At 46.2% G+C, this 11,201-nt stretch overlaps 1 protein-coding gene across 1 annotated transcript in view; it reads right to left on the reverse strand.

Annotated features, from left to right (window-relative positions):
- Window positions 1–10,892, reverse strand: part of CABLES1 (Cdk5 and Abl enzyme substrate 1) — a 114,379-nt gene extending 103,487 nt beyond the window's left edge. Inside the window, exon 1 of the mRNA XM_048840454.2 lies at window positions 9,911–10,892. Within this exon, the coding sequence (XP_048696411.1) occupies window positions 9,911–10,488 (578 nt within the window). The 5' untranslated portion in view covers window positions 10,489–10,892. The remainder of the gene's footprint in view (window positions 1–9,910) is intronic.
- Window positions 10,893–11,201: the final 309 nt, after the last annotated feature.

An 11,201-nucleotide genomic window follows, 5' to 3' on the forward strand; every position in this document is an offset into this window, starting at 1 on the left:
TTCACTAGAGCCGGTTGTTAAATTTAGAAGCCCTTTTAGAACTGGTTGTTCCACGAGGGACAACCGCTTCTGAAAGGGCTTCTAAATTTAACCGGCCAAAAGTAGCGCTCTAGGCGCCGACTCCATGGGTGCTCCAGCCCTGGAGCACCCAAGGGGAAAATTTGGTGGGTGCAGAGCACCCACCGGCAGCTCTCCACCCCAACCCCAGCCCCAGCTCACCTCCGCTCCGCCTCCTCCCCCTCCCCTGAACGCGCTGCCCCGCTCTGCTTCTCCGCGCCCCCCCACAGGCTTCCCACAAATCAGCTGTTTGCGTGGGAAGTCAGGGTGGGCTGAGAAGCAAGCGGCGGCTTCGCACGCAGGCCCAGGGAGGCGGAGGTGAGATGGGGTGGGGCGGGGGGGATGCGAGGAGGGCCGCCTGTGCCGGAGCAGGTAACCGGGGCGGAGGGGCGCGCAGGGGAACTGCTTCCTGCCCCAGCTCACCTGCGCCACCCTCAGCCTGAGCGGAAAGCTGCTGTCTCCTTCCCAGCCCTCCCAGGCTTCCCGCTGAACAGCTGATTCGCGGGCAGCCAGGCGGGGGGGCGCGGAGAAGCAGAGCGGGGTGGCGCATTCAGGGGAGGAGGCGGAGCAGAGGTGAGGTGAGCTGGGGCCGGGTGCGGAGCAGGGTGGGGAGCTGCCGGTAGGTGCTCTGCACCCATCAAATTTTCCCCATAAGTGTTCCAGCCCACGGAGTTGGCGCCTAAGGCGCCACTTTTGATGTGATCAGTGGGGGGAGCTGCCGTTCCCCCGACCCTAGGAGCCAGAGGGACCTGCCAGACGCTTCCTGGGAGCTGCCCTAGGTAAGCACCGCCGGGATTCCCCACCTCGCCCCCCAGCAGGTCCCTCTGGCTCTTAGGGGTGGGGTGAGCACCCACTATGGTGACCCACGAGACCCTCCTGCCCGGTTCTGGGAGCAGTCAGGGGACAGGGGAGGGGGGTGAATGGGGCAGGGCTCCTAGGGGGGGAGGGGCGTCAAGGAACGCGGGGGGTTGGATGGGGCAGGAGTCCCAGGGGGCGGGGGTGGGCAACAAACCCCTCATGGGGTGAGGAGGGAACCAGTTGTTAAGATTTTGGCAGCTCATCACTGCTTGTAATAAAAAATAAATATAAAGTAAGCACTGTACACTTTGTATTCTGTGTTGTAATTGAAATCAATATATTTGAAAATGTAGAAATCATCCAAAAATATTTAAATAAATGGTATTCTATTATTGTTTAATAGTGCAATTAATCGTGATTAATTTTTTTAATTGCTTGACTGCCCTAATTCTAAATGATCTAGAAATGAATTAATATAAATTCCCGTGATTTTTTTTTTAATCTGTAATGGCTAAATAAAGATATCAGTCTGATTTATAATGGCTGCATATACTAGAATCTGTTCTAGTTCCCATACTGACTTGACAATAACTGAGTGTTGTACATTTTTCCTGTCTTTTGTCATTCTTTTGTTTGACAACTGAACCTTACTAAGTGCCCTAATAAAGCTTTGGAATTTGATGGAGTGGAGCCTTTTCTACAGGATGTGGTTATTACCCTTAATTTCCAGTCTTTTATCTTATTAGCATTTGTGAAGCTGATATAGTGCATTACCCTGGCAGTGTATATCAGTTGGGGCATCATAGCTGTTATACTAAAATAAACTTTGCTGCTCATTAGTAGAACAGCACAACTGTTTGATTTGATAGCACTGTTTTGCATAATAAAATGGGAGTGATTTGTCTAACTTTTCCCCTAGCAATCCCCTAATGCACTCCCCATAAATATGGAAGGGAACGGAAGTTACAAAACGTGTATTATGGATGGACTGATTTTTATTTCTCCTAGACTGCTGGATGAAACTCAAATTTATAGACAGCTTTTCAACTGCTATACATCAAAAGAGCATTTCAAGTTTATGTATACATGACTGCTGTAATGAAAAAAATATAGAGCTATGTCTGACTTCAATTGCTGTCTCAGTCATTTTACATACCATTGCTGCCTTCTCATATGCTTCTCTGGCAATGAAAGTCCGCAAAACTAACCTTGGTAGAGAGCAGTGCGACTCTGAAATATTCTTCCATTCTGTAGTTCAGTTGAGGCCAGTACCTAAATGGTGACCATCAACTACTTCAGAGGTTTCAGAGTAGCAGTCGTGTTAGTCTGTATCCACAAAAAGAAAAGGAGTACTTGTGGCACCTTAGAGACTAACAAATTTATTTGAGCATAAGCTTTCGTGCGAATGCATCCAATGAAGTGAGCTGTAGCTCACGAAAGCTTATGCTCAAATAAATTTGTTAGTCTCTCAGGTGCCACAAGTACTCCTTTTCTTTTTACTTCAGAGGGGTTCTCTAGCAACCATTTATTATGGGGCTCAACTTTCTATATTTAATTGCTCTGGAATTTTCAGAGGTACCATCCCTGTTCCTGGTCTTAGTGTTGTAGCTGCTACAGTGGGATAGGAAGAGTTCCCATGAGTATGGAGACAAGGAAGTGGGGTGACTCCTTCCTGAAAACCCCTGAAGAGTTTGTGGGTTATTGCCTTCAGCACAAAGGTGCAACAAATAATACTTTGCACTTGTATAACACTCTTCATCCCAGAGCCTCAAAGCACTTTACAAATATTGATTTAATCGAACAACTATCCTGTGACATACACAAATACGATCACCATCTTACAGAGGAGGAAATGGAGGTAAAGGGCCTACGTGTACTCAGCACTACTGAAAATCAGGCTTCATAGAACTTGTCCAAAGACACACAGCAGGTCTATTACAGACCTGGGAACAGAAACCAAATTTCCTGTGTCCAAGTCTATGCCTTAACCCCAAGAGCACTGTTCCTTCAAGACTGAGGAGGAGGCCATTCACCTTGGGGAAATGGAGCCCACTAGAAAATCTACCCTCCCTCAAACGCAGCAGTGTAAGATGTACTAAGGAGTTATGGGATTCCTCAAAGTAGCGTTTCTCAAACTGGGGGTGTCATGGTTCCTTCCCCACTCTGAACTCTAGGGTACAAATGTGGGAACCTGCATGAAAACCCGCTAAGCTTATTTTTACCATCTTAGGTTAAAACTTCCCCAAGGTACAAACTATTTTACCTTTTGCCCTTGGACTTTATTGCTGCCACCACCAAGCATCTAACAAATATATAACCGGGAAAGAGCCTGCTTAGAAACGTCTTTCCCCCCCAAAATCCTCTCCAAACCCTACACCCCCTTTCCTGGAGAAGGTTTGATAAAAATCCTCACCAATTTGCATAGGTGAACACAGACCCAAACCCTTGGATCTTAAGAACAATGAAAAAGCAATCAGGTTCTTAAAAGAAGAATTTTAATTGAAGAAAAAAAGTAAAAGAATCACCTCTGTAAAATCAGGATGGTAAATACCTTACAGGGTAATCAGATTCAAAATACAGAGATTCCCTCTAGGCAAAACCTTAAGTTACAAAAAGACACAAAAACAGGAATATACATTCCCTTCAGCACAGCTTATTTTATCAGCCATTTAAACAAAACAGAATCTAACGCATATCTAGCTAGATTACTTACTAAGTTCTAAGACTCCATTCCTTTTCTGTTCCCGGCAAAAGCATCACACAGACAGAGAGGGCCTTTCTTTCTCCCCTCCTCCAGCTTTGAAAGTATCTTGTCTCCTCATTGGTCATTTTGGTCAGGTGCCAGCGAGGTTATCCTAGCTTCTTAACCCTTTACAGGTGAAAGGGTTTTTCCTCTGGCCAGGAGGGATTTAAAGGTGTTTACCCTTCCCTTTATATTTATGACAGGGGGTCAGGACCCCAAAGTGAGTCATGACCCCATTTTAATGGGGTTGCCAGAGCCAGCATTAGACTGAAGCCCGAGCTCCTCCCCACTCGGGGTGGGGGGCTCAGGCCCCGTCTTCCTCCACTCGGGACGGCGGAGCTAAGGCTCCGGCTCTGGCCCCACTCCCACACAGGGTCATATAGTAATTTTGTTGTCAGAAGGGGGTCACAGCGCAATGAAGTTTGAGAACCGCTGCAAGGTTCAAGTTAACTTAATTCAAACCTTCAAGCAAACATGACAGGTTTGATTCACTGCCAACCCTTTGCAAACTGAACTCCAGGATTCAGCTCCTGAACAGCCCCCTAATGGCTTGTTGCAGCTCAAGCACTCACCCAGGGCTTTTTGTTTTGTTTTGTTTTTTTGGTGAGTATCTAAATTTCTAACGACGTTACCCATCTTTTTTAAGGGACTATTACTTAGTGGAGGCCCAAAATAGGGTCTGTAAATTAAAAATGACCAATGCCATTATTAATAAACACTTTCGTGTTTTAAACTGGTTTTGTTTGGTTTTTAAAATATTCCCACTTCATGACTTTGCTACCCAAACGTCCGAGCACTGTGCTAGTTCATGAGAACCTGAGTGTGAAAGTGACTCCTATCGGCATTGTCCAAACTGAGTGAGCTGGAAGATAAACAATATTGGTGAACTTCAAATAATGAAAAGTAAACTAGATTTTTAATGTTAAAAAATAATCCGGAGAGCTACTAAAACATGGAAATAAATGTGATTTTTCTTTAGTTGGACAATATACCTTCTTAAAGTAAATTAAATTTCAGGCCAGGAAATTTCAGGCCAGACTACTTGAGTGTCTCTTTAAATGAACAATGCTCAATTACTTGGCATCTGTTCCATTCTGTTCCTTTTCCAGTATCAGCTGTCCAAGAAGTGATTCCTTACTTATTCCTTCTCATTCCTTATGATGAGAAAGGCAAATGTGATGAAAAGTGAAGTGTAAATCCTAAATCTGGTCATTAATGCCAGCAATCCTCAAGAATAACAGAATCTATATGCTAGTCTCTTACAATTTGAGTCCCCCAAAAGGGTTTGGTTTTGCCTTTTAACTATGAGAGGGCTCTACTGTCTGGCGCAATTACTCCACTGAAGTTAACACAACAGAGGGCAACATCACCAAACAAAATATCAATGTTTATTTTTCATAAATAACTATGGAGGTAAATGCTCTAGCTGTAAGTGAAAAGCAATCACATTTGTTGTTTCAGGACCAGATTCTACCACCTTTATTCATGTTTCCTCCATAAACAGGCCCAATGGGACTACCAGAAGAGTGAGGTGCTCTTACATGAGTAAGGGTGGCAGTATCTGGCTCTATATCTCAAGTGGTCTACCATTTTTAGCCATCTGTTTAACAGATCATTTAAAATAAATAATACCTTAGGCACCAGACAAGTTAATCTGAATTTCAGCATCTATGTGCCAACTTTAAAATCAGGGTTAGAGTTTTTTTCTTGTATACACATAATTATATATCAGCCTCCAAACAGCAAGCAGCTCCATGTTCTTGTATAGTTTGTTTCTTGTGAATAAATGTACAGCAGAAACCCAAACCACATTAATGATAACCTTGTTAAATATAAACTAGTATGCAATTATTGAAACTGCTAACACAAACAAAAAAGGCAGGAAACTCTGATTATATGTTCACAATGGCTTCTGAAAACAAAAACATCATATAGCATGTCTTGTGTGATATTGTAATAAAAAATAATTTCATATTACTGTATAACAAAGTGCATGTCTAAGCATAGAGAACTAGTCTTTCAAATGACAGATCAAACTCAAGTCTGCCACAAGGGGAGTGGGAGAAAGCAAATACAAAGAAATTCTCTGAACACTTTATTTTACTCTCCTCCACTCCTTTCTAATCCCTATACTCTCATCACTGAAAGCTACTGCCTAATGACTCTCCTTCAGGTGAGCTAATGACTGTCTTGGGGCAATTTCAGTGATTTTTTTTTCTCTCCTTGTCATCCTGCTCATAGTGGAAGGCCATATGCAGAGCATTTGGCTCTTTCCTCACCATTAACTGAACAGCAGAAGGTCTCACTTGAACTCTGTGCTTGGGCTTATGTCAGCAGTGTGCATGCATATGATTTATCTGTTATGTAGCTCTCTTGTAAGAGTAGGACCTAGTGGATAATTTGTAAGTAGGGATAGTCTAATGGCTGTTCATTGTGCAAAATCTATACTTGAGCCTAAGGCTTATATAAGACCTCTGAAAGGATACCTTATGCACTGTGTGCAAGCTAGAGTAGTCAAATTGGTGCTGCTTTATAATTATATTATCTGTTTATCAGATATTTTGAAAGGTGCCATGTGCATTTTATAATGGCAATATATTCAGTGTGGGCCAAGTTCTGCTCTAGATTACATCCATGCAATCTCACTATAGTCAGCATGTAACTGAAGGGAAAACTTGCCACTAAAGAACACACAAGTGATACAAAGCCCAGGGCCAAATTTACCAGGCATCCCATTTACACCAGAGCTTAATTTAGCCCAAGAAGAAGCAACTGCATGAGAAAACACTTCTAACTTCAAATCTATAAATCTGGGTGCACCACATAAGCACATGGAGGACTCAGAGAGGGCCAATACCTGATTGGTACCGTATATTGGGTGAGCTGTTCAGATCGCTCTCTCTCTCAACTTTCCAATAATCAACTCTGCTATTTGTATGCAGAATAAAGTGAAACCTACAAGGTGCCTCATAACCAGTGCTTTTGCAGCATTAAACACTGAGCTGGTTTATGAAACCCTGATCTGTGGGGATTCCCCCTAGCGTAAGAAATCTTGATTACCTATTAGATTAGATAATGCAGTCTACAAGGCAGATTGAATAAGCGGGTATGCAGCCACGGACAATTTTCATTTGCTATATCTCCAACTTTTCCAAGCAAGCTAATATAAAAAGCTGTATGTATTAGGGAGGGAAATAAAACAACCAAGCAGACACAGAAATGAGAAGGGAAACATTGCAGAACAAGAGGTGTAAGGGGTTGGCAGGAAGATCAGAGGAGTCCAGTTAAGGAGTGACACAGATGAGATCTGAAGAAGTCCCATCCAGATCTCTTCAGCCGGGAGGAAGATGTCCCGTCTATAATATAGGGCCAACATGTGCATGCAATGAAAAATAAGAAGGATCTTTGGGACTCAAGTAAGCCTTTACAGGAGCATTAATACAGCTATTATTCAGTAAGGAGAACAACAGGGGTGAGGAGAAAATCTTCTCTTGAACAGTAACAGAGCACTGCTCAGAACATCTCTTTTTCAAATAAATGGAGGAACTCTTATCAAAGGAGGAACTATAGATGAAGACTAGAACTAGACTGAAGCTTGGGTTCGATAGGGTACATCACCAGCAGCTATTTTATTGGGGGCTTACCTCAGCATCAACATCTGTAAAAGGACCTCAGAAAGCTATGACTACAATTCAGATCAAATCAAGGACAGGGGGTATACAGTATTGAGACAACTTTCATCTGGTAGACCTCCAATTTTTCCACTAAAGCTAACCCTTAAAAGGCTGTTTCTACAGCAGCCTATGGTACTTTTACGATCAATTACCCTTATAAACTGTTGAAGCATGAGAGTCAAAGTCTACTTAGCTAAATTTATGGGAGAAATAGAAAGAAGTGAGCATAACAAATGGGGAATGTAGGAGTGGCAAATTGTGCTGGTCTGGAGAAGCACAGTTTCTGCCTCCAGTTTCTTCCCTACTCCACTGTGACACCTAAGATATTAACAGGTTTCAGAGTAGCAGCCGTGTTAGTCTGTATCCGCAAAAAGAAAAGGAATACTTGTGGCACCTGAGAGACTAACAAATTTATTTGAGCATAAGCTTTCGTGAGCTACAGCTCACTTCATCGGCTGCATTCAGTGGAAAATACAGTGGGGAGATTTATATACACAGAGAACATGAAACAATGGGTGTTACCCTACACACTGTAATGAGAGTGATCAGGTAAGGTGAGCTATTACCAGCAGGAGGGGGGGGGGGAACCTTTTGTATTGATAATCAAGGTGCGCCATTTCCAGCAGTTGACAAGAATGTCTGAGGACAGTGGGGGGGGGGGAGGGGGGGATAAACATGGGGAAATAGTTTTACTTTGTGTAATGACCCATCCACTCCCAGTCTTTATTCAAGCCTAAGTTAATCTATCCAGTTTGCAAATTAATTCCAATTCAGCAGTCTCTCGTTGGAGTCTGTTTTTGAAGTTATTTTGTTGAAGAGTTGCCACTTTTAGTTCTGTAATCGATTGACCAAAGAGATTGAAGTGTTCTCCGACTGGTTTTTGAATGTTATAATTCTTGACGTCTGATTTGTGCCCATTTATTCTTTTACGTGGAGACTGTTAAGCGAATATTAAGCGAATGAGGATTATTGTGTATCTCTGATACATTTATTCCATAATGCACATATACATTTGTACATGGTTGAGTATTCTTAGTAGATGTCTTTAGAAATATTTAAGCAAGCGAGATTCTTCTCTGTGGGAGAGTTCATTAAAAGGGCAAACTAATAACCAGTGGCACAAGGTGGTAAGACATTCACCATAAGAAAAAGTGGTGTCTGTAGATAAAGGGCCTGCTTAAGGGGTTAGCAAGTCTCTTTTCTTTCATGTATTTTTTGATGTCCAATCATTGTAGTCAATGGAAAGTGGACTCTGGAGCAGGGTCTTTCAATAGTATTTGTGTTAGCAGTCTGTCTAGAAAGCATTCAGAATGATAGGTTCAGTCCATTGCATTTACACAAATGAGAAAACAAGGGGGTAAGACTTTGGATTTATTTATAAGAAAACCAATGTTGCACTAAGTATAAAAAAAGGATATCTGGCAAGAATATACATATGAGTTTAAACCTGAACCATTTAGGGTGAAACTTTGAAAAACTTGCCTGCTAATTTACCAGTGAATGTATTAATCAGCATGACACAGCTAAATCCACAGTACACATATATAAATATCCACATTCATATAATAAAATAATTATTTGTTCTCTCCATGGTGCCTCCAGCTGATGGGACATAAATTGCCACAACTACAAGAAGTTTACCTAGTCTATTGTGGTACTGCAGTTTACACCAGTATAACTGTCATTATCCCTCACCTTACTGGGTCCCAGACACTGTCTAATGACAATATTTTAACTGTTGAGCATCTGCTCAATGTGCATGCTAAAAGAAAATGCTTCAACTCTGAAAATGTTCATGGAGGTTAAAGGAATGATGTGTGCTTAAACTGAAAATGGCACAGAACTGTCATGTATGGCTCATTTATTCAACAGGGTTACTACAACACTGCAATTCTTAATCTTTCTATTAGGTAAACAGAATGCTTACACTAGACAGGGAGGAGGGAAACCTCACCGATCAATATTTCAAAATCCAGATCTGTGTCTGAACCCTACAACTAACACTGCTACTCAGGTCAGCTTGTTAAAAATGCCAGATTAATGTTAACACCAGACAAATGCCCGCTACCCATTAATGGAAAAAGGAGAGGCAATAACTTAGCAGCCAGGCCTTTTCTGGTGTCACCGACCCAATGACACCCTAACGATTAACACAGTCTATCAACAGCTATTTTTAACCCTGTATCTGATCTGCTCTCTAACCTGGCCGCTGCACAGATGTTCACATGCCAGGAAATGTGCATTGACAGGTCTCCTGAGCACGGGGCACCAGCCCCTGAAACAAGCGTTAACTGCACATATCTTAATCGGTAGCACACAGAACTTCAGCGGGGAAGGGGGCGTTGTATAAACAATACGATCTCGGCCCAGCTGAAACCAGAACTAATGGGTTTGCCAAGGTGACCTGGACTAAGTTCAAAAGCCCGCAGCGCCCCGCCCGCGGAGGTTGGGTGCTGCTCACCCTGGCCGGAGTTAGCTCCGGGTCCGGGTCCCCGTCCCCTCTGGCACCTTTAGGGGTCAGTGTCGCCTGCCCGCGTGCAAGTGTCACCCACCGGCCCGCGCGGTGCCCTGTGCACGCCGCCCCCGGGGACTCGCGCACGGCGCAGGGAGGCGAGGGGCGTGCACGGGGCTCGCTTACCGGGACCTCTGCAGCTCCAAGGCGCCGGGGCCGCCCTGCTCCAGGCAGCAGTAGCCCTGCGGGATGGGTCTGGAGAAGGAGACGGGCAGGATTCCCTGAGTGAAGGAGTTGAGGCGGCCCCTGCTGCCGCCGGCCCCCCCGGAGGGGGTCCCCGAGCCCAGGAAGGCGGCTGCCGGCACCTGCACGCTGGCGAAGGCATCCTCCTCCTCTTCCTCCGGCGGCTCCCCAGCCGCTCCCGGGGGGCTCGAGAGCCGGCCGCTGCCGCAGTGGCCCCCCGGCTGCTGCGGAGCCGCTGCCGCGGCGGGGGGCTGGAAGGCGCCCAGGCTGTGCCGAGCCCTGGCGCTGCCGGCGGCCGCCTTGGCGGCGCCCCCGCTCGGCTCTGCCCCGCTCTCCTCGTGCGGCAGCGGCGGCCGGCCGTCCAGCGAGATGTTGGTGAGGAAGGAGAGCGCTGCCTGCCTGCGCCGGGGGTCCATGCGCGGCGGCGCCTGCTGCTGCTTCCTCAAGCAGGGCTCCAGCGGCGGCTGCTGCAACGTGCTGCTCGCGCTGCCAGGGCTGCTGGTGGCAGCCGCCGCCGCCATTGTCCGGGGCTCGCTCCTTCCCCGCTCCTCCCGCTCCCCCAGGCAGTCACCGCGGCGAGGCGGCGGCTCTCGGGCAGGCTGCGGAGGAGAAGGGTTAGCAGGCAGGGCGAGGGAGCGGTGGCTTGCCTGGCATGCTGCCTTCCCTCCCTCCCCCTGGCTGTGTGTGCATGGATGGCTCGCTGCCTACTTATCGCGGCCCCCCCCCTCCCCCCCAGCCTTGCCTGGCTCCCTGCCTCTCTCCCCCTCTCCTCGGGCAGTGTTAGCAGTCGTTATAGGTGCACTCGCCCTGCCATAACACAGCAATCACGTGTGGGGGATAGCGAGCTGGGAAGAAAACAAAAGCCCCAGCCAGCAGCTGGAGGAGGAGGAGGCTGGGTCTAAGTCAGCTCCCTCCTTTCAACCCTTCTGTTTTTTTCCTCCTCCTTGTGTCTGTGCGCTGGGGGGAGGCAGCGGCGGAAGGTGGAGTCTGGGTGTAGTACCCACCACATGGTCCTGAGGTGGTTACATAAGCCCATTCAGGCTCCCAGAGTGTAACCCTGCGGCTCCACTGCCAGGCCGTGGCTCCCGAAGAAGGAGCGTGGTCTGCAGAGATGGCTGGTGGACTAGGAATTCCAGAGCCCTCAGTCCCACTTTAGCCAGCGACTCGCTGGGTGGTCTGGAGCTAGTCACTTAATCCTTGTGCATTTCGTTTCCACACTGTAAACCCTGTCTAT

This window comes from Caretta caretta, chromosome 2 (assembly GCF_965140235.1).
Source record: "Caretta caretta isolate rCarCar2 chromosome 2, rCarCar1.hap1, whole genome shotgun sequence".
In the NCBI taxonomy this organism is placed as follows: Eukaryota; Metazoa; Chordata; order Testudines; family Cheloniidae; genus Caretta; species Caretta caretta.